Source organism: Portunus trituberculatus, chromosome 9 (assembly GCF_017591435.1).
Source record: "Portunus trituberculatus isolate SZX2019 chromosome 9, ASM1759143v1, whole genome shotgun sequence".
NCBI lineage: Eukaryota > Metazoa > Arthropoda > Malacostraca > Decapoda > Portunidae > Portunus > Portunus trituberculatus.
Genome location: NC_059263.1, coordinates 9,714,670 through 9,739,100, shown reverse-complemented (window position 1 = coordinate 9,739,100; position 24,431 = coordinate 9,714,670). Strand labels below are relative to the sequence as shown.

The following is a 24,431-nucleotide window of genomic DNA, read 5'->3' as shown; positions in this document are numbered from 1 at the left end:
GAGGTGAAGGATGAATTTCAGTGAGGGAGAAATTGAGTCGGGTTAAATTTGATAGGAGGTTAGTGTTTTGACTTCATGAGATAATTTTGAAGGTTCTATAAAAAAAATAATTGGTTAGTGAAGGTGATTTTGAATGAGGTAAAATTTTGATGAGGTAAAATTTTGAATGTGGTAAAATTTTGAATGTGGTAAAATTTTGAATGTGGTAAAATTTGAATGTGGTAAAATTTTGAATGTGGTAAAATTTTGAATGTGGTAAAAATTTCAATGTGGTAAAATTTTGAATGTGGTAAAATTTTGAATGTGGTAAAATTTTGAATGTGGTAAAATTTTGAATGTGGTAAGATTTTGATGAGGTAAAATTTTGAATGTGATAAAATTTTGAATGTGGTAAAATTTCAATGCGGTAAAATTTTGAATGTGGTAAAATTTTGAATGAGGCAAGAATGAGAGAAAAAAACTTCAATCAGGGAAAATTTAGATTGAGGTAAAAATTTGTATGAGGTAAAATTTTGAATGAGAGAAATTTGAGTGAGGGAAAAAAATTAATGAATGAGCTAAAAATTTGAACGAGATGAAAATTTGAAAAAGGTAAAAATTTGAATGAGGTAAAAAATGAATAAAGTAAAAAATTAAATTAGGTGAAAATTGAATGCCAGGTAAAATTTTAAATGTATGAAAATTCGATTGTGGAGTAATTTTTATTTATTTATTTTTTTTTTTGTTAAATATTTCAGTGAGAAAACATTAGTGAGGTAGATTTTAGATGAGGTAAAAAAAAAAAAAAAGGTTAGTGTGATGAGAAACTGAATTAGATAAAAAAAAAAATGATGATGATTGATGAGGATGGCGATGATGATGATGATAATGATAATGATGACAATAATAATAATAATAATAATAATAATAATAATAATAATAATAATAATAATAATAATAATAATAGTAATGTCTCTCTCTCTCTCTCTCTCTCTCTCTCTCTCTCTCTCTCTCTCTCTCTCTCTCTCTCTCTCTCTCTCTCTCTCTCTCTCTCTCTCTCTCTCTCTCTTATCTCGTTCTTCTTGTCTCTTCCTTATCTTCAGTTTCATCTCTGTTCTTGATTCTATTCTTACTTTCTTTATTTTCAAAAGTTTCATTTCTTATTTATTTTTCATATTTCTGGATTACCTCGTATTTCATTTTTTTTTTATTTTTAACCTTTAATTTTCTCTCTCTCTCTCTCTCTCTCTCTCTCTCTCTCTCTCTCTCTCTCTCTCTCTCTCTCCATATCGACGAAATGATCATAAAAACATAAAAAAGGCGAAAAAAAAAAAAATATCAATAAAAAACGGTGACCTCTCATGTGTTTTTAAGGGATCACTATATCAATTATTGAGCTGTTTTTCACCCGCTGCTCCCCCACCCCCAACCCCGAGGCAGAGAGAGAGAGAGAGAGAGAGAGAGAGAGTCAGTCAATCACTCATTCACTCACTCAGGAGAACCCAAACGAAACGAAAACAATCTAGATAAAAACAAACAAAAAAACATGACAACCTATTCTAACACACACACACACACACACACACACACACACACTGGCACCCCTTCTCCCTCCCTCACACACACACACACACACACACACACACACACACTCAGGATAAGGGAGAGCCGCGTCTGAGCCTGGCACGGTGACTGGGCCCTCTCGTCTCCTCAGCCAGCCAGTCTCAGTCGCGCTGGGTGAGAGAGAAGGTCGGGGAGGGAAGCACTGGGCCATTCCACTCCCTCTGCCTCGCCACTACACTCAACGTCTATCTCCAATCTTTAACTTAGTGTTTCGCTTCTTTTACGTAATAACTCTTTCTGTTTCTGTTTCTCTTTCTCTCTCTGTCCATCTATCTTTTCTTTTTTCTCTCTTTCTTCGTCTTCCTTTCCCTCTTTTTCTCCGTCTTTGTGTTTTCTTGTTGGTTTTTCCCATTTTGGTTTGTTGTTTAAGGTAAGTGTGTGTGTGTGTGTGTGTGTGTGTGTGTGTGTGTGTGTGTGTGTAGCCTTGGTTTGCATTACGTTTAATTCGAGCAAAACATGTTACTATACTTTTTCATTTACCTTGCTTGAGTGTGTGTGTGTGTGTGTGTGTGTGTGTGTGTGTGTGTGTGTGTGTTTTGTTAGGTGATGCTGGCTCAGGCTCTTCCTCTCTCCTACACAGCCAAGTCACGTATGTAAACACACACACACACACACACACACACACACACACACACACACACACACACACACACACACACACACAGGTAACACAATAAGCTTCATTACATCTTGCCGCTGTGTTACATCTTGCCGCTGCGTTTTAGAAGTTCCACCAATTACGAGACATGACGAGGTTGTTTGGCTTGTTATGGCTCGTTACAGTGCGGGAGGTGTCCTGGAAGGGAGGTGTCACTCAGGGAAGGGTTAGGAAGCATGGTTACTCTCAAGGGCACGGGGCAGGGAGGCTGTGTGGTGGTGGTGGTGGTGGTGAAGTAATGATATTAGTGTTCATTCTCTCTAATCTTTCTGTATGGGCCGATTCACACTATATTGTTCAAATACATTTCATTTCCATGCGGCTTCCGTAAGTCGTAAGTCAATTATTGTTACATTGAAATTAAGGAAACGAGGCTGTTTACATCATGCACTCCGCCTCTGTCCGTCTTCCGTGCGGCTTTCGTTAGTACGTATGGAAAACGTTTGGAAGAAATCTGATGGACTTGCGCGCGTGGCTGTTGCTCCGGCATGACGTAAGAAAATTTTGTGTGAAGGAGCTCACTGCAATTGCTCTTCTTCTGGACAAAGATGAGGCGAATAGAGTCAAAGCAATGAAGAAGAGATGATGGGCACACAAATGCGAAAGGAAAAGGTGTCAGAGGGTGAATTTGGGACTACAAAGACTTACAAGACGATCTGAAATTAAGTTTTATCATTATCTCAGAGTGACTAAATCCCAGTTAAACTATTTGCTTCAGAAAGTTTATAAGGATTTGATCAAGAGCAACACACCTGTGACACGTAAAGGTGTTCACACTTACGGCTGGGATGAGGAACGTTTCCGTTACGTAAACGTTTCGTCCGTCAGATTTCTTTCAAACGTTTTCCATACGTAGGAACGAAAGCCGCACGGAAGACGGACGGAGACAGAAGTATGATGTGAACAGCAGCATTTCATTGATTTCAACGTAACAATAATTGACTTACGGAAGCCGCATGGAAACGAAATATATTAGAACCATATAATGTTACTCGGGCATATTACGTTTGTCTGTCGTCCTTCCGTCTATATAAGGCTTGTGCTTTGTAATGTTTATACTCGAATAGTGCTGGTGGTAGTGGGAGTAACATAACCTAACCTAGCCTAACCTATCTTAACCTGATCCAACTTAACCTAACGTAATCCTAACCTAATCTTAATCTTAACCCTAACCCTGATCCTAATCCTAACCTAACCCAACTGTGGTGATGGTAGTAGTGGCGGTGGTGGTGGTGGCTGGTTAGATGATGTATGAATACTTTTTCTTTCGTATCTTCCTATGTTCGTCAGTCTACATTCCTGTTTTTTTTTTTTTTCTTTCTTTTCTTTTTGTAAGGCCCGTCTTTTGAAACGCTTTGCTCTCTCACCATGACTTATCTCCTGTCTCGTCACTGGTGGTGGTGGTTGGGGGGAGGATGGGTAACGGTGTGAGTGCCTTCTCCTTCTTGTCTTCCTTCATTAAGTTCGTCAATATGCGTTTCTGTAAGGTATATCTTCTGAAAGGCTTTGCTCTCTCACCATGACTTAACTTGCTGTCCCGTCACTGGTGGTGGTGGTAGTGGTGGTGGCTGGGTAAAGGTGTGAGTGCCTTTCCCTTCTTATCTCTCTACATTCGTCAATCTCCATTCCTGTTTTTTGCAAGGGGCGTCTTTTGAAACGCTTTGCTCTCTCACGACAGATTGCAAAGTCACAGCAGGGTTCCTTAGACTGTTTCCTCTATTTGGTAAAGTAGAAATCTTGTTAATCTTTCATTAGAACTATAAGAGCACCCTTAAAGCAAGTGTTACAGTGTATTACAAGGATTTGAGTGAAGTGGAGGTGCGGCGCGGAAGTGTTGCAGAATCTCTTCAACCTCTGAATGGACCAATGAAACACTTGCTCACCACCATCACGTTCACTACTTTCAAAAGGGTCTGCTTGAAGTTATGTGGGTTTTTCATGGAATCCCTTACAGTTCTAGGGACAGATTGATAAGATTGTTAGTAGAGTAAACGGTATAGGAAACCCGGATACACATCTCAGTGGCTTTTGAAAATAGCCGTGGAGAGAGAGAGAGAGAGAGAGAGAGAGAGAGAGAGAGAGAGAGAGAGAGAGAGAGAGAGCGTGTGTGTGTGTGTGTGTGAGTGTGTGAGGCGTTTCTTAACACGGATCTTACACTGCTGTCCGAACCTGCACACTTGTCTGCCTTACAAAGCTGCCTCTACACACCTGCCTACACACCTGGTCTGCCTCGCCCTACAGACACACACTCATCCATCACCATCATCCAGCCAGTCCTTCCCAGCATCCACTAAACAAACGCTCTATTTACTCATGTTTTCGGCTCCTGAAATCAGTAGCCTACCTTTAACCTCCTTCAACGCTTTTTTATATTCATTCTGCTCACTATTTGGTGACTTTATACAGCTTAGGAACTTATGTGGGGATTAAGATAGTGAAGACTCTGGCCATTAATCTTCTGACCTCCATAGACCCTTCCTAATGTAAATAAAATCGTCAGATCATACCCAAACTTATGGTAAAAATGCATTTCAGTATTGAAGGTGTTAAGGACACTAACCTAACCTATCGTTGCATGAAGGCGGGTTCATACGTATCAATATGCGGGTGGCAATGATATCCGTTTTGACAAAGCCCTCCAAGCCAGAGTACGTTCACATAGTGGCTGAGAAATATCGGTCGGTTGGCGTCCGGAAATGAATGTAAACAAACAGCTGTTCAGCAAAATGTCTTAAAAATTCTATGCACAATTGCGATCATATTAAATCATCACAAGTATTCAATCCTCACCTCCAGCAAGACACTGCAGAGAGGGAAACAGTCATCGGAGAGTGACAGCGATCTCATGCATCAAAAGTGCTTCTAGGAAGGCTTTTCTTGCTGTGTAACTCGTGTTTCGAGTCCCAGACATGCTGTTTGTCCCTCACTACCTCCAACACTTTCTTCTCCACCTCTGGACACCACATGTCCGAACTTTTTTGCGTGACGTCACAATGTAAGCGAAGCCGTAGCGGATGGACAAGACCAACGTGTCAGTCTTGTTTTGCTGGTAGCAGCTCTACCCGCAAGACACCAAAATCCACCCGATACCTCTAGCGAGTCTAGCTGGTAGCATTGCTGCCCGCATATTGACGAGTGTCAACCCGCCATTATACAATGATACGTTAAGTTAGGTTAGGTAATGTTGGGGGTTATGAGCCGAAAACATTAGCAAATAGAGCGGCGTGCCTTCTCTTAATATTTACCCTCTTTCTATCTTATTTTCTAGTTTTCTCATTGACTTTCGACCATTGTATCAAGACATTTTTTTTTTTTTTTTGTGGGGGCGCTAACTCTCTCGGACCTGCACGGGGACTGGCAAGTTAGAGAGTCTATTTTTCGTTTTACGTTGCTCTTGGTCAGCTTTCCCCTCTTACATGAAAAAAAACCCTGCACGCAACGCTGTCCACATGCTGTACCCGCAGTGTTATGCTTCAAGACCAATCAGTAGTCAGTTTAGTCATTACTCAGTCAGTCAGTCAGTCAGTTAGTCAATCAGTCAATCAATCAATCCAAACATGATTGGAAAACAAACGCCTTTTTTTTTATACCTATATTCAGTTTATGTACGTTTTTTACTCACTCAATTTTGGCAACTGAGCTATAAATTCAACCAATAACTGAATTAAGTTGCCACTCACACACTGAATCCACCACCACCGCCACCAACACCACCACCACCACCACCAACAACAACAACAACAAAAACAAAAACAACAGTAACTACTATTAAAATCTACGCCACACCTCCACTATTTCAAAATACTGTAGCTGAAGCAACACGAGTTTTTCCACATTGTTTTTCACCACACTAATGGCAGATTAACACGGTTTTTACACCACCAACAGGAGAAACACTCTTGAGAACCCGGCTAATCATCTCAGTGGCCTTGGAAATGTAGTGTCGAGTGAAAGAAAGAGAAAGTAAAACGTTTTTGTTACACTTCCCTTAGTAATTCTCATTTCCGTCAACAGATGGGGTTCCTGCGCATCCTGGTGGCGGGGCTGCTAGTGGCTGGGGCGGGGCATTTCGTATGGCGCGTCATGCAGGAGCCGCCCCCGCCCTACATCGACCCCAACCCTTGGTGGGGCCCCGGGGAGCACCAGAAAGAGGACACCACCGTCAGGCCATTCAAAATTGATGTCCCTCAAGCTGTGAGTGATTTGTGCTGCATCTCTCTCTCTCTCTCTCTCTCTCTCTCTCTCTCTCTCTCTCTCTCTCTACGTAATCTGGTTTTTTCTATTTCAGCCACTTACTACAGTTTTTCATTCTTATTTACAGTATTTAAATCTATTGAAAGGCTATGCAGTGCTGTGAATATATAGGACTGAGACGATTAAAAGTGTGTGTGTGTGTGTGTGTGTGTGTGTGTGTGTGTGTGTGAGTAGCTTTATTGGTCTTCCCGTGACCACAGTTCCTTGTTAACTTTCGAGGGGTTGGTATTTCTCGTCGTTTTGTCATGCCTGTCCAATAATAGTGATGGTAGTAGTTAATAGTAATAGTAATGATAGTATTAATGATGATGATGATAATAATAATAATAATAATAATAATAAGAAGAAGAAGAAATAAGGTAAAATAATACAAAGAAAATATGATACTGGCAAATAAAACAAAAAAGAAACAAAAATTCAAGACATACGAGAAAAGAACAACAAAAAAAAAAGACAAGAAAAATTAGATAAGGAAAAAAGTAAGCAAAAACAAGAAAAAGAAAAAAAAAAGTAAAGAGGAAGAAACAACAGAACAGTGGAACCATGCGTGCTTTGGGGTGCGAGGGTCTCCAAGCGCACGGGTTCGAATCCTGTCCACGGTCCGAGTGTAGGTTGGGCTTCCTCACTCGGGGCAACGGTTTCCTAGCGGGTGGGCTTTGAGATAGGAGGTACCCCCAAAAAGTATCACCTTTAGCCCAGAAATTCCCGTGAAAATCCTGTAACACCAAAACAGAAGCAACACACTCAGAAGCAACACACTCAAAACATCTCATCTTGACCCCTTCTCTACCAAGCCGCGTTTCTATATTCATTCTGGTTACTATTTAGCGATTGTATACAGCTTCAGACTGACACTTACTTATCTGGGGGATTAACATAGTGAAGACTGCCCATTAATTTGCTGATCACCATAGACCTTTCCTAATGTCAATAAAATGGTCTAAATCGTGCACAAATCTCAAGGTGAAAATGTATCCCAGTATTGAAAGGATTAACAACACGCTTTTAATATGAAACAGAACAAAATAACAATAATAAACACAAATGCAAAAAAAAAAAAAAGTGAAACCTCTCTTGAACACTTCTGGAACACTATATCCCGCACCACGACTAGGCTACAGCGTCACCCAGAAGTTTCTAATAAATTGAAGTTCCACGGGCATTTGGAAGGATTTAGCGGCTTTAGCGACAGATTAACAAGGTTTCTAAAGGTGTCTACGGTTTTAAGAGGAGAAACATCCTCTGACAAGCCCAGTTACCATGTCTGGGGGCCGTGAAAATAGTCGTGGTGAGAGGGCAAAGCGTCACACAAAGCTATCCCGACAAGCATCGCGTCTTGGCAACAATACAACAAGCGTGTGTGTGTGTGTGTGTGTGTGAAGGTTACGGTTATCATTCTCTCTCTCTCTCTCTCTCTCTCTCTCTCTCTCTCTCTCTGTAATCTTTCTATTTCAGTTATTTACTACAGTTTTTCATTCTTATTTACTGTATTTAACGCTCTTGGGAGGCTGTGCAGTGCTGTGAATAGGACTGAGACGATTAAAAGTGTGTGTGTGTGTGTGTGTGTGTGTGTTTTCTGCCATGTCATCGTTACTTGAGTGTCACGTGTTAGATTTACTCTCTCTCTCTCTCTCTCTCTTCATGGCACTGGTAAGTCTCATTTAATAGCCGGTTATTGCTGACACCACCATCACAACCACTGTTACTACTGCTACTACTACTACTACTACTACTACTACTACTACTACTACTACTACTATTACTATTTTCATTCTTGAGCCCTTCATATTTCTACCTTTTAACTGTCACTACTATCATTAGTCGTATTTTCATTATCCCTTTTTTGGATTTAACTAGTTCTAGTAGTAGTAGTAGTAGTAGTAGTAGTAGTAGTAGTAGTAGTAGTAGCAGTAGTATGGTTAGGCGTATATGGATTATTACTACTACTACTACTATTACTACTACTGCTACTGCTACTACTACTACTACTACTACTACTACTACTACTACTGCACCACAATTACTACTACTACTGTTCTTACTAGTACTGCTACTACTACTGTTCTACTACTACTACTACTACTACTACCACTACCACTACAATTACCAATACTATTCGTCATATTCAGAGATACTAGTTTTCCTTTCCTTTGCAATAAGAGATAAATGAATAATAAAGAAGTAGAGGCGACACAAACACTTGCCCTTGTTATTTCAAAGGCCTGTTTGGCTTGTCTCAGCTGCATCTGTTTGGTGGTGGTGGTGGTGGTGGAGGCGCGCAGTGTTGCCAGGTACGGCGCTCAGAAGGGAAAGGAAAAGGAAAAACATAAGGAATAAATGAATTGCTAGGACGAAAAGTGTTATGAAAATAGTAATAGTAATTTTGTTTAGGAAAAAAGAAGGAAAAGAATTGCTAGGACGAAAAATGTCTTGAAAAAAGTATAGTAGTAATTTTGTTTTAGGAAAGAAAAAGAAAATAATTACTTGGGAGAAATGTATCATGAAAAAAGTAGTATATAGTAAGTTTGTTTAGGGGAAAAAGAAAGAAAGGAAAGAAGAATTGTTAGTGGAGAAAAGTGTAATGAAATAAAGTAACACCAGTAATTTTATTTATGAAAGAAAAAGCAATTGTGTTTAGGTGAGGTTAGGTTACGTTACCTTGGAAATAGAAACAAAGGCATGAAGTTTTTTTTTTGTCACTTTTCCTTGTTACTTTTCTTCCTTGTTATTTCTTGTTTACCTTTTCCCGCTTCTATTTTTATGTTACTTTCTTCTTGCTATTTTATTGTTACCTTTTTTCCTAGCCTAACTAAACCTAACTTAACAACTTACCCTCCCGCAGGACCTTGATGACCTAAAGATGCGTCTGTCTCTGCCCCTGCGCCTCACTCCAGCCCTGCAGGACGCTAACTTCACCTACGGCTTCACGGACACCACGCTGGACGCCGTGGTGAAGTACTGGCGCACCAAGTATGACTGGAAGAAGAGGGAGGAGCGACTCAATTCATACCCTCACTTCAAGTACGTGACTCAGAGGACATAGAGAGCCATCACTTCCCACACTTGTCAAGCATACCCAACTCTCATCCTTAGCCATTTAAATGTGTATAATCTTTTAAAGCTCCTATTCTCAAACATGCCCATCTGTCATCCCTATTCATATAAATTTATATAATCTTTTGAAGCGGTGGCGTAGTGGATAAGGTGGTGAGCGTGGGGTAGGGCAGACATCTATACGTAAGTTAGAATCCCACCACGTGCCACCTTGAAACTTTGTCATTTGTCGAGTGGTTTAAATTTACCTACATGTCACCATGATACCCAGGTTCTTGGTGGAGGTGTAAATGCCTTACACCAAAGATGCGCTTGGGTGGTGATATGGGCCCCAATATGGGTACCACTTTAAATAAAATTGCCTGCGCCGCTAATGGGTGGAAATTGAACAGCGCAGCGCTTCCCATACTCTTCAAGTAGACCTACAGGCGCTATAAGCCTTGACAAAAAAAAAAAAAAAAAAAAAAAAAACTTTAAATACGTGGTTGTCAGAGTGTAAGCCAACACGTGGCAGTCCCTGTGTTAGACATACCTTCATTTTTGCACTGTCATCCCCATCCATATAAATGTGTATAATCTTTCAAACCTCCCATCTTCTAAGTACGTAACTGTTGGGGTATAGAAACACTAAGGTTGTTGCAAGGAGCCATCAGGCCGACACGTGGCAGGCCCTGTGATAAACATACCTACCTATATCCAGCTGTCATTCTTATCCACATTGAAAATCTATAATATTCTTTTAACGCTCATATTCCCCCTCTAAATATGTGATTGTTAGAGCACAAGCCATCAGGCCGACACGAGGCAGTCGCATGAGATAAACATACCTACCTATTTCCACCTGTCATTCTTATTCATAAATCCGTGTAATCTTTTAAAGGCTTCCTATGGGATGATACACACTTCAAGGACGGGTACGCTCAGTTCGTGGTCCAGGCACTCATTACCTGCACATCATCAGTGTGAATGCTTCCAGTGAAATGCATGTGGCTGTGTGTGACTAAACCAGTGCTGCTCGGAAAGAAAGCATCACGAAAATAAGAAACGAAAAAAGGAAATGATTAAAGCTAGGAAAGAATAACATGGAAAAAAGTAAAAAAATATAAAGAATAATAATAGTACCATGATTTCAAGAAAAAGGTAATAATGGTTAGGTTAGGTTAGGTTAGTGTACGTCCGACGTAGAAACTAAAGAAAGCATTCAATATTATTTTTGTACTGTTTTTCCTGCTACTTTCTTTCTTGTTGCCTTTTTCTTGTTATTTTTCATTACTTCTTTCCGCTATTTTTTTTTCTTTTTTTTACTTTTTTCACGCTTCTTTGTGTCCTGCAATCAACTGGACCGTGAATGGACCGTGACTTGAGCTTGACTGTCCCTAGCTAGAGTCTGCATCCTCGCTAATCACTCACCACTAACGACCTTGATTACTGAGACTAAGCACTGAATCATGGGAGGGAGGAGTTTTCCTACGACCCAACTGTAGCCTGCACTCTCAACACACTCCCTTCCTTCATCCTCACACTTCCCTCACACTGCCCTCTCATTGCCTTCCCTCACTTCCCTCACATTCTTCTTCTTCTTCTTCTTCTTCTTCTTCTTCTTCCTCAGCTTATATCCCATCTTCCTATGGGGTCGCTGTTCCTCGCTAGTCTCTTCCAGATATTCTTTTCAGCCACCTGATTTTCTAGCAGTCCTTTTTCACTCATATCTTCTCTCAGCTTGTCCTTCCATCTCAGCTTCGGTCTACCTCTTCTTCTTCTTCCCTCCACCTCCATAGTCATTGCTCTTCTTCCTACATAGTTTTCATCTCTTCTCATTACATGCCCATACCAATTTAACCTTCTTTCTTGCATCTTTGAACTTATCTCTGCAACTTTCACTGTGCCTCTTATCAACTCGTTCTGGATCTTATCTTTTCTTGTCACACCGCACATCCATCTTAACATTCTCATTTCTGCTACATCAACCTTCTTTTCATGTACCTTCTTCATAGCCCAAGTTTCCCTTCCATACATCATTGCAGGCCTTACTGCTGCTTTGTAAACTTTACCTTTCAGTCTTGCACTTAATTTTCTGTCACATAGAACCCGTGACATTTTTCGCCAGGAATTCCATCCACACTGAATCCGATGGTTTATTTCTACATCTAGTTCACCGTCCATAGTTACATGCGATCCAAGATATCGGAAGGCAGTAACTCTCTTAATGGCTTCCCCATCTATACTCATATCATCTCCACCATCTACCGCATTAAAGGGGAGGTACTCCGTCTTGCTTCTACTAATGTTCAAATCTCTATCCTCTAGTGCACCTTTCCATCTCGAATGTTCCCCCCGCAGATCAGCTTTTGCCTTCCCTCATATTGCCCTCTCTATATACTCCTAACACACACACACACACACACACCCGGTAGCTCAGTGGTTAGAGCGCTGGCTTCACAAGCCAGAGGACCGGGGTTCGATTCCCCGGCCGGGTGGAGATATTTGGGTGTGTCTCCTTTGACGTGTAGGTGGTGTTCACCTAGCAGTGAGTAGGTACGGGATGTAAATCGAGGAGTTGTGACCTTGTTGTCCCGGTGTGTGGTGTGTGCCTGGTCTCAGGCCTATCCCAAGATCGGAAATAATGAGCTCTGAGCTCGTTCCGTAGGGTAACGTCTGGCTGTCTCGTCAGAGACTGCAGCAGATCAAACAGTGAAACACACACACACGCCCTTCACTCAGAATTTAGTAGAAGTTTTGGTTAATCGTGCTGAGTCTCTTTTTCAGGGTCTGGTACCTTAGTGGGCTGTAAAACTGTTATTGGACAGAGCCGCTCTTACATAACAAAATAAGAGAAAAAATTGATTCGAGCAGATGCAATTAATTCCCTTCACCGATTCTTCCTTTCGCTGAGCTGCTGGTGATCTGTAACCTTCTGCTACTACGGTTACTACTACTGCTACTACGACTACCACTACTACTACTACTACTACTACTACTACTACTACTACTACTACTACTATTACTACTACTACTACTACTACTACTACTACTACTACTACTACTAGAACCATAAACCTTTCAATTATAACCCGTTAGGACTCAGATGGACTCCACATCTACGTACTGCTACTACTACTACTACTTCTACTACTACTACTACTACTACTACTACTACTACTACTACTACTACTACTACTACTAGAACCACAAACTCTTTCTTTATAACGCGTCAGGTGTCAGTACCTCTTCACATATACCACTACCACCACCACCACCACCACCACCACCACCACCACCACCACCACCACCACCACCACCACCATAACCACAGCAACCTTTTCAACCTGGCAGGACACAGATAGAAGGGCTGGACATTCACTTCCTGAGGGCTGCGGCGAAGAAGGCCCCGGGGGTGACAGTGGTGCCCCTCCTGATGGTGCACGGATGGCCTGGCTCTATAGTGGAGTTCTACAACATCCTCCCACTCCTGACGGCGCCGCAGGAGGGGAGTGGTGTGGCCTTCGAAGTGATCTGCCCCTCCATTCCCGGCTATGCGTTCTCCCAGGCGTCAGCTAAGCAAGGTGTGTGTGTGTGTGTGTGTGTGTGTGTGTGTGTGTGTGTGTGTAGGTCAGTCAGCCTTCCTTTCTCTTTCTTTATCTGTCTTAGGTGTCTGCGTATATTTTCTCTCTCTCTCTCTCTCTCTCTCTCTCTCTCTCTCTCTCTCTCTCTCTCTCTCTCTCTCTCTCTCTCTCTCTGTCTGTTTAATTTTTTCTTCTCTCGATTCTCTTTTCTTCGACATTTATGAAACTTTATTACCTAACCTTAATCCGCTTTCCTTTCCTATCACCTTCCCACCCCTGCCTCCCCTCTCTCTCTCTCTCTCTCTCTCTCTCTCTCTCTCTCTCTCTCTCTCTCTCTCTCTCTCTCTCTCTCTCTCTCTCTCTCTCTCTCTCTCTCTCCCCCTCCCTCTCTCTCTCTTCCTCTCTCCCAGTTCAGAAAGGTCGCAACAGTTATCGGGTTTTTCTGCCCCTAACTCTGGTTCCTCACACCGCGGCTCTCACACACGCTTTCTCTCTCTCTCTCTCCTATCCTCTCCTCTCCTTTCCCTGCAAGATAATCCCCCACAATCGAGCATTCCTTTCTACTTTTATCACTGTTTTCCTGCTTCGCTATCTTGACATGGGAAGTTAATGGGACGGTATGCTAAGTGCCTGTGTGTGTGTGTGTGTGTGTGTGTGTGGTTAGGTTAGGTTAGGTTAGGGGAGGCTACAGATGGTTGTGGTAAAATGATGGTTGAGTGCGCAGGTTAGGTTAGGTTAGGTTGAGGTTGGTTAAGATAGGAAGGGAGTGATTGTAATTAGAGTAAAATGACTGTCAGGTGAAGTTATGCATAGTACTTTAGGTTAGGTTAGACTGGGTTAGGTTAAGGTTAGGTTAGGTTTGGTTTAGGTTACTTAAGATGAGAAGGTAATAATTCTAATTGACGTACGAATGAGTGCTGGGTGAAGTTAGGTTAGGTTAGGTTAGGTTACACTGGGTTAGGTTAAGATAAATTGGTGTTAGGTTAGATTTGGTTAATTGAGGTGGGAGGGTAAGATCTAATTGACGTATGAATGAGTGTTAGGTGGAGATATGTTACGTTATGCTAGGTTAGGTTAGGTTAGACTCGATAAAGTTAAGGTTAGGTTAGGGTGAAAAGATATAGAAGATGATTATAGCAGAGATGACACGCAGATGGTTATTACACTCTGCACCATTAGCTAGGGTTAGGTTAGGTCAAGTTAGTTACGTTAAAGTGAAACCTAACCTTTTTTTATGAAATAGAGAAGGACTGGGCAAGAGCAACAAAAATATAAAGAAAAAAAGAAAAGCCCACTCAGTTTCCAGTCTTACAGAGCCGACAGGATTAGCCAAAGGACAAGGACAAGGGACACATGTCTTGAAACCTAACGTAATGTAACCTGATCTAACCTGACCTGAAAAATGATGGCACTCTGCACTCCACTTTCAACAAACTCTCGTGTCGTTTAAGGGTACCGGCGACTCAGAGGGCGTTTTCTTTTTTTCCCTACCTTGTTGCCCCTAGCCAGTTCTCCCTTCTGCATAAAAAAAAAAAAAAAAATACATAAATAAATGACTCGAGAAAATAACAAGAAAAAAAAAACATAAAAGAAAAAAAACACCTTTGACATAACATCTCCTTGGCTTCAAAAATAGATCAATAAATAAATAGATAAATAAATAAATATGTGAATAGATAAACAATGAATAGATCAATAAAACAAGGAGTGCAGGGGAGAAAAGTACACACGAACATACGAACATTGGAGGCTGCAAGGAAACCATCACGAAGCCCTCACACCCCACGCGTGCAGAGAGAGAGAGAGAGAGAGAGAGAGAGAATGGGGAGGGCGAGAGACAGAGAAAAAAACCTCCTCTTGTTCTTTTTTCTTCCCATAATTGGTTTATACTTTCATTATAATCACGAGAGAGAGAGAGAGAGAGAGAGAGAGAGCGCTATACAGTTCTCCGTTAATTTCTTTTTTCTTGTTCTGTATAATACCTGAATTGTTGCTGCATCTTTTAGCATCTTTATTTCATTATTCATTTATTTTTCAGTGTTTGTGTTATTGTGCTTTTAATTTTTTTTTTTTTTTTTTTGTTGTTTATTCCTTGGAGTCTTAATTTGTCTTTATGAGTAATTATTCTATTCCTATATATATTCCCATCTTATGTATCTTTTATTTTTCTCTATTTCATTATTTTTATTTCATTTGAGTGTTTTTTCTTTATTATTTTTCATGTTATATTTTTTTTATCATTATGTGTACGATATTCCATTAATATTAGTAATTTTCTTAAACTTTTTTCTATTTTTGTTTTGTTTTATGTATTCCAGTTTTCCACTTTCTGTTAACTTTACTCTAACTATCCCCTCTTTTACTTTTTGTATCAGATCAATTTTATATTTCACCGTCTTGTTTTCCTTTATCTGACTTTTTATTATTACTGTTATTATCTTCAGCCACTTCTCGTTTTCTGTTCCCTTTCTCCACTTATTATTTATTTTTTATCTTGAATATTACGATTTGCTATGTTTTGTTCTCTTATCTTTTACCGTTTTTTTTTTTCAATATTTCTGTAAAATTTCTGCGGCCTTACAGTTTCTTTAAATCCTTTTACCTTCATTTTCTGTTACGCCGCGACCTCATTTTTATCTTCTCTTTATTTTCATTTTTATTTTCCTTTTTGTCTCTTCTTTTTTTCATTTTCTCCGGCGTACACAAGTGGAGAAATGTTGAGAACGTTGAAAGAAGCCACAGGGAAAGTAGTGGTGGCGTTCATCGGATAAGGAGCGTAGCAGCGGGGCAAGACTTTTCAGCCAGTAGGAATATTCATTCTGACACGCTTCGCTTTCTCTCTGAACCTCACCACGACTATTTTCAAAGGCAACAGAGATGACTAGCAGGGTTTTCAAGAGCGCTTCTCCTGTTTATAATGAAGAAACATAGATAGTATGTCTTGAAAGTAATGAAGGAAAAAAAAAATCAACATTAAAAGCCCGTGTAGCGTAAATTAGACTTTTGAACGTTGTAGAGATCGCCATGTCTGTTTTCAGAGGGCACAGAGATGACTAGCCGGGTTCTCAATTGCTCTTCTCTTGTTGGTGATGAAGAACCATCGTCAATCTATCATGAAAACCATTAAAAAAATATAAACCCATGAATCGCAATCTAGAGACTTATGTAACTCAAGTAAATAAAGAGCGAGTTTCTGAACAGAGCGGGAAGATGCAGCGGGGAAGGAGAAAGACAGTGGGAGCGGCGCGGCGGCGTATGCTGGGTGAGGTTGTAGAGCAGTCATGCCTCAACACTTCTAAATTTTCTAATACCACGTGTTTGAATGTTGTAGTGTGTAAGGCGTTGGCTGCCTCCTCTCCTAACCTGACCACACCTACCCCTGTTCTTCGTCTTTTTCTTGGTACTACTACTACTACTACTACTACTACTACTACTACTACTACTACAATAATACAGGTATCAACACTGACAGTATCCCTCCATCCACCCACCCACTCACCCACACACACACACATTGTATCTTCCTGGAAAGTTGAAATAAGAGAAGGAAAGACACACACACACACACACACACACACACACACATTCCATCTTCTTGGAAAGTTAAAATAAGAGAAGAAAAGGTACCTACACACACACACACACACACACACACACACACGGACAGCAACCAGCAATCAGACAGACGGTAATAAAATGCTGCGGACAGATGCAACAGCCACGATGAGCGAGCCAGCAGCAGGATGAACCACCACCAAATATACGTAAAGTAACATTTCACTTTTCTTTTTTTCACCCACATCTCTTTTTGCCCTGCATATCGAACAGCGTGCTTGCGTATACAACTTTCAGACCAGTCGAGTTCGTGACGTGCTCGACCCCTGCATCTCCTCCTACTATTGGTCCTTTCCCTCACTTCTCCTCCTCCTCCCTACTCCCCCCCTGCCTCTTGCCTCCCACCCTGCTTCCTTCATACCCCCTCTCTCCCTGATCTTCACTGTTTATACCACCTCCTTCCTCCCCTCCTGCCTACATCACCCCGTCTCCCAACTTCCCCCTGCCTTACCTCGACCCTCCCTCCCACCTCCCGTCTCCTGGACACCCCGCAGCGACACGATGAAGCTGACGCACGTGTTTTTGTTTTGTGCAGGCTTGGGGGATCTCCAGACCGCGCAGATCTTCCTGAAGCTGATGAAGAGGCTGGGTTTTGAGAGGTTCTTCGCGCAGGGAGGTGACTGGGGCTCCCTCATTGTGACGGACATGGCCACCCTCTATCCTGATAAGTATGTGTGTGTTCTCTTGTGGTCAACTTGATGATGATGATGATGATAGTAAATAATAATGTGCTGCTACTAAGCTGACTTAATCTTGATAGGTATGTGTGATGTTAGTGATACTGTTGTACTACTACTGATCTGATTTAACAACGTGCTGCTACTAACTTAATCTAACCTAACCTATACTATTAATACTACTGTTTCTGCTGCTGCTGCTGCTACTACTATTACAACAACAACAACAACAACAACTACTACTACTACTACTACTACTACTACTACTACTACTACAACAACAACAACAACAACAACTACTACTACTACTACTACTACTACTACTACTACTACTACTACTACTACTACTACTACTACTACTGTAGTCTACCAAACTTTACCTAACTTAACCTCTTCTTCTTCTTCTTCCTCCTCCTCCTTCTCCTCCTCCTTCTCCAACTACAATAACAATAACTTAACTATATCAAATAACAACAACAACAACAACACAAAAACAACAGCAGCATCAATAACAACAACAACAACAACAACAACAACAACAACAACTACTACTACTACTACTACTACTACTACTACTACTACCACCACCACCACCACAAAAGCTTTCCCAAGCCGGTTTTGTAAACACGATTTAATTAATACAACACATTGTCAGTTCACTCCCAGAGATTTTTTTTTGTGTGTGGAAAGTATAAACGAGGAAGGATAGTGATGCCTGATTAACATAAACTGCAGAAAAACTTAACTTAACATATCTTAACTTAACCTAACCGAACTTTAAACTTAACGGAACCCAAACCCAAACCTTACCTAACGTAACCTAACCTAACCCAACCCCAAACCCACTCTGGCCTAATCTAGGGATCCAGCACTCTAGTGGACCCTTTTTTTTTTTTCATATATATATTTTGTTGCCCTTGACTGGCTTCCCTCCTACATAAAAAAAAAATAGATAAATAAATAAAAAGCAAACAAACCCAGCCTAGCCTAACCTAACCTAACCTTGTCATAGAGGCAGGGGAGGTCATCAGATTTGAACCTCTTCGTATTTATTTCAATTTTGGTCATCTGTACCTAATTCATATTTGTTGTAATTTGAATTTTTGTTTAGTTACCCTTACTCTTCGTCCCATAACCTAACCTAACCTAACCTAACCTAATTTGACCATATATATAAAAAAAAAACTTCCATGTGTGTTTATCTGGTGAATGCGCACTAAACAAGATTTCCCGCTAGATTGTCGTTCATATTTAGAAAAGCCTTGCTCTCTCACCACGACAGTTTTCCAAGGCCACAGAGACGACTACCTGGATTTTTAAGATAAATTTTTCTTATGATAATCTAGAAATCTTGCCAGTCCATCAATAGAACCATAAAAATACCCTTAATAACACGAGTATCTTCAACTAGAGTCTGCAGAGTGGTGATGGTGAGAGAGCAAAGCGTTTCAGAATACAAGCCTGTGTGAGCAACGCAATAATAATACATCAACTCCTCCTCCTCCTCCTCGTAAGGTGGACTCTTGTATTATTGATTTCTCATTCTTCTTTCCGTCTTTCGATCATTCATCATCATTCGTTCATTGTGGATTGGTGTTATCGTTTCTCATTTCCTTTTTTCTTCAGTTTAGCTTTCATATTTTAGCGATTATACTGGACGCTCTCTCTCTCTCTCTCTCTCTCTCTCTCTCTCTCTCTCTCTCTCTCTGCCAGTAATGTTTTTTTTTTTTTTTTCACACAGCTTCAAATCTATGGTTCTGTTAGTCACATACCATTAATTAATTTGATGTGTCGATGTCTCGTATTTTTTTTCCCATGGTGTTCCTGTGATTGTAGTGATAACTTAACGAGTATTTTGCACCGTGGGGAAAAAAAAGAACATGAAAACCAACTCTTTCTACCCCTAAGTTTTAGTTCTTTCAAGGGAACGAATCTTTTCAAATTACGGTATGTACATTTGTTCTGGCCAAGACATGCTCCCCGTGGTATTCCACAACGCTCCGCTCTCCGCCACAAATTCTTTCCAATACCAGAGATGAGAATCATCACAGTAATGTACAAAGCTTCTTGAAGAAGAGACAAAAATTGCTTAATTACTCAATTGATAACTCAGTTTGCATGATATTTTCTTTCCATCTAGGCTAGAAAGTAGACAACCTAACATACCATTATTATATGAAGCTCCGTAAATGAGTTAATTTTCATAACTTATAAATCAAAGTCTGATAATGAGATTGTCTATTGCCAACCAAATCGTTCTGCACAGACGTTTTCGACGTCAGAGACACCTAACGATGTTAGCTAATGGACAGTAGCCATCCTGATGAGTTATTTATAGTCTAAAGGCACACCATGTTCAGGCTGTGGCAAGACACAGCTTTGGGACACGGTGATAAACCACTGCAGTACACCTTCGGGCTATTTCGGTTTCGTCCACAAATTTTCTTTTTTCCCATAAAGAGCCGAACAAAGATTGCTCTACACTTTCCTTGTGAAGCATCAACCTGTGCAGAGGTGAGGTCAAAAGTGTGTTAAGGTTTTGTACTGTATCAAAGTCTCTAAAATGAAAGCTTGATACACCAGCAGACTATACTTTGCTCTATATGATGGCAATTGTATAAACTCAAGTAACTATAAAGAAACCATGGCAAAATAACAAGACATATACTGGACGGAGTAAAAGCATGGTAAATCAATAGATATATCGTTTAGACTTAGAGATGACTGCTCTGCACCGCGAGACGATGCTGTGACACTCCTGAACTAAACGAGCCGGCGAACACCGAAAACTCGCTATTTAGGATCCTTTCCTATTGCCAGTGTGAACTACCTTTAACACGTTCTCTCCCTCTCCTCGTTGCAGTGTGCTAGGCATCCACATCAACATGGCTCTTGTCAACACCAATGGCAGGTTTGTGAAGGCAATGTTGGGGTCCTTGCTGCCGGCGGGGCTGGTGGTGGACGCCAAGGACCAACACAAGGTGTACCCGTTGGGGAAGAAGATCAGCATGTTCCTGAGGGAGACTGGCTACTTGCACATACAGTCCACCAAGCCAGACACTATAGGTACGTGCAATAGTACGCGCCCAGGACCATTCTGAAACACTCACACGCTGTAGCACGGCTGTTTTGAAAAGGATTGTTGAAGCTACAGTACGTGGGCTTCTAAGAGTGCTTCAGTTCTAATAACAAATTAATACTTGACAAATGGGAGAAACACTTGAGAACATGCAAAGTGTTTCTGGGATTTATAAATTTATTACTTATTCATTCATTCATTTTTCATGTAGGAAGGGTTGTACCTTGCGGCAACAAAAGACAAAAAATCTCACTAAAGCCGCCAGCCTTTCAAAAGAGTAGTCAAAAGAATTATCCAAAATTACAATAAGTGTCTTGCTATTCCAGAGAGACACGACAATAGTAACAGTGACAGTAACAATAATGATAACAGCAACAGCTATAGCCTCCCCTCTCCCCCGTGACAGGCGCAGCATTGAACCAGCTCCCCGTCAGTCTTGCTGTCTACATCCTGGAGAAGTTTAGCACCTGGACTAACAAGAACAACCCGTGGCTACCTGATGGTGGTCTGCTGCAGCCTGACTTCCCAATACCCCTTGATCAAATTTTCGACAACATCTGCGTCTACTGGTGGGTTCAGTGGTTCTTCCCAGTGTAGTGTTCGTGAGTGACCGGCTGTTCGGAGTTGTCCGGGCTGTGTTTACAAATAAATGACAGACGGCCACCTGCAGAAAGTCATGTACCTAGTTGGTCCCCTGTCTGCGGATGTCCGACCAGTGTTTTGAGGCACAGGGAGGCGCATACCTATTGCTCATTTTGTTTTTCATGAGAAACCCTTCATGAACCCAATACACCGTTATGTTTAAAGAAAAAGTGCATACACTGTTGTATGAAGTGTAGTGACGCACAGGGAGGCACTTCTGCCTCCTGATTATTTCTCTTTTGGTTGCCTGTTATGTGGTCTGAATATTTTCCATTCAGTAAAAACTGAGGTTTAGGACCCATTTCATTCATAAATTGCGCCAGTCTTCCTCGTGAATCTCTCGCCATGTTGTCACTGATGCGCAGGGATACCCTTGTTCATCAAGTTGCCTTTGAATACAATCGCTTCTGAGCATGAACAGTTCAATCCCCCCCCCCACCCCTCCGACACCTCCGAACAGCCAGGCACATGGAACACGACACCGACACTGAGGCTGTATGTAGTGCTAAACACTGGCGCCTAGTCTTTGCTTGGCATGCTGGGATGGAGTTATGGCAGGTTTCAGGGGTGTTTCGTAGTATTTATGATGTTAAACTAGGATTTTACTTAAAGGAATTCAGGTTATAGGAGCTTTAATATGTTTTTAGAGCTTTATAAATGTTAAACTATAGGATTCCACAAAAGATGGAAGTTAAGGAGCTATTTTTAGAGTGGAAGTTACTGAAGTTTTAAAGAGTATTAGTTTAGAGTCCTTGAGATTTGAATTAGAGTTGTTCAAAAAGGAAGTTTTTTTTTCTTCAGTTCTTCACTATTTTACAGAAAGGAATAGAATTGTGATTAGGATTTTAAAGAATAGTTTTTATAGGGTTCTTGAAATGTTAAGCTAGAATTTTACAAGGATGAAAGTTGTGAGGGTTTTGAAGGGTGGCACACGGCTCCCTGTCCCCTCTCCTCCTGTCTCCACGAGGCACGTCCTCACTGATCTTCCTTCTTCGTGGCGCAGGTTCACAGGCTCCATCACTTCTAGCATGCGGTTCTACGCGGAATATTTCGGCAAAGTCCTGACGCGGGCCATTGACAAGTAAGTATTATAGTAGTAATAGTAGTAGTAGTAATAGTAGTAATAGTAGTAGTAGTAGTAATAGTAGTACTAGTAGTAGTAGTAGTAGTAGTACATTCATCGATTACATGAAAATACTTGCGGTTTTGAATTGAAATTATAGTAAAAACTTACGTAATATTATCTCTCTCTCTCTCTCTCTCTCTCTCTCTCTCTCTCTCTCTCTGTCTGTCTGTCTGTCTGTCTGCAGCATCCCAGTCCGCGTGCCTGCTGGTATCGGAGCCTTCCCTCACGAGCTGAGCGTCGACCCAAAGAACTTCCTCGCCCACAAGTTTTACGACATCGTAACTTACAGGTGAGGCGTCGCGGCGCGTGGCGTGGCGTGGCGTGGCGTGGCGGGGCTGGCAGGGCTGGGACAATCATTCAGTCAGCACCATACATTTGTGAATACTCATCAAAACTTCAAAACTCAAGAAACTGAAAGCCATTATGTTTCCCCCACAGGGACCACCCAGCTGGAGGTCACTTCGCGGCCATGGAACGCCCGCACCTGCTGGCCAGCGACATACACAACTTCGTGAAGGCGGTGCGGCAGCGGCAGCCCTAACCCACCGTGGCCCCCGTGGCCTCCCCAGCCTCTTTTGGGGCAAAGCTCAAGTCTACTGTGTCAGTAATAGGAGTGCTATTAGCGTGTTAAGAAAACAAATGATAAAAGATAAAATTCCATGTTGGTTATTGTGGCCTTTTTATTATTGTTAATAAGTACAGCCCCCCCCCCCTCTACCTCCACCACCTTCACGCTCACCACTCAGCGTTGCCAGTGTGTGGAACGCCTGCCGTGAACCTCCTGCTTTTACTGGTATCAGAAACAAACCCCGCCAAACCTCGAACTGTCCCGAGCATGAGTGGTCTCAGGTATGGCGGCTCAGAAGTCACGACGGCCGAGCCACACAACACACCGCCTGACAGCGCTCGGTGACAGACGGGGAGTGGAAGGACTACTGATGTACTGAGGGATAAACTGCCCGCGCCTGTGTTGGTGATGTGATGTGATGAGTGTGTGTGGGGAGGGAGGGAACAGGTATTTGTTTGTATAGGCGTGTGGTGTGCGTTGGTGAGTGTATTGGACAGGGTAAGTATTTGTATAGGTGTGGTGGTGTGCGTTGGTGAGTGTGTGTTGGGTAGGGTATGTGTTTGTATAGGTGTGTGGTGTGCGTTGGTGAGTGTGCTGGGCAGTGTATGGGTTTGTGTAAGTGTGTGATGGTGTGTGTTGGGCAGGGTATGGGTTTGTGTAGGTGTGTGGTGTGCGTTGGTGAGTGTGCTGGGCAGTGTATGGGTTTGTGTAAGTGTGTGATGGTGTGTGTTGGTGAGTGTGTGTTGGGCAGGGTATGTGTTTGTATAGGTGTGTGGTGTGCGTTGGTGAGTGTGCTGGGCAGGGTATGTGTTTGTGTAGGTGTGTGATGGTGTGTGTTGGTGAGTGTGTGTTGGGCAGGGTAAGTGTTTGTGTAGGTGTGTGATGGTGTGTGTTGGTGAGTGTGTGTTGGGCAGGGTAAGTGTTTGTGTAGGTGTGTGATGGTGTGTGTTGGACAGGAATGGGTTTGTGTAGGTGTGTGATGGTGTGTGTTGGTGAGTGTGTGTTGGGCAGGGATGGGTTTGTGTAGGTGTGTGGTTGAGATATGTGTGGATTTGTGTGGATGTTACAGGGTGCGCGCTGGTGTGTGGTGCAGTTTGTGGGTTCATGTGCGTGGTGGTGACGTATGTGGATTGCTGTGGTTGTGTGGTTGTGTGGTTGTGTGGTAGTGGGGAGGCAGTCAGTTTGACATCTAAAAAAGGTAACATTTAATATGATACAATAAGCACATTTTAAATAACAAAACTCAGAATGAAGATTTAGCTAAGTTACTCATAAAACAATAAACGTCTTCTCTTAAAGCTAAAAATAGAAGATGGAGTGTTGGTGAGCTAGACTAAAATATTATAACTTAGCATTTTATTTATTTATTTATTTGTTTGTTTTTGTACGAGAGAGTGCCAGACAAGGGCAAATAAAGAAAGAAATAAAAAAATAAATAAACATATATATATATATATATATATATATATATATATATATATATATATATATATATATATATATATATATATATATATATATATATATATATATATATATATGCCCACTTGAATCCTTGTTCTCTAAAATAGAAGTAGAGGGTTAACCAAAATT

At 41.4% G+C, this 24,431-nt stretch overlaps 1 protein-coding gene across 2 annotated transcripts; it reads left to right on the top strand.

Annotated features, from left to right (window-relative positions):
* The first annotated feature begins 1,624 nt into the window (after positions 1 to 1,624).
* LOC123501561 (juvenile hormone epoxide hydrolase 1-like) lies at positions 1,625 to 22,930 on the top strand. Of its 2 annotated transcripts, none has more exons than XM_045250458.1 (10): positions 1,625 to 1,716; positions 6,275 to 6,454; positions 9,357 to 9,535; positions 12,902 to 13,131; positions 17,282 to 17,414; positions 20,287 to 20,489; positions 20,909 to 21,071; positions 22,148 to 22,225; positions 22,455 to 22,559; positions 22,709 to 22,930. In XM_045250458.1, the coding sequence occupies exons 2-10, from the start codon at positions 6,275 to 6,277 to the stop codon at positions 22,809 to 22,811; spliced, it is 1,374 nt and encodes a 457-aa protein (XP_045106393.1). In that variant the 5' UTR covers positions 1,625 to 1,716; the 3' UTR covers positions 22,812 to 22,930. The 2 variants fall into 2 exon arrangements, with proteins under 2 accessions (XP_045106393.1, XP_045106392.1); XM_045250457.1 differs by having other exon boundaries at positions 1,657 to 1,972.
* Positions 22,931 to 24,431: the final 1,501 nt, after the last annotated feature.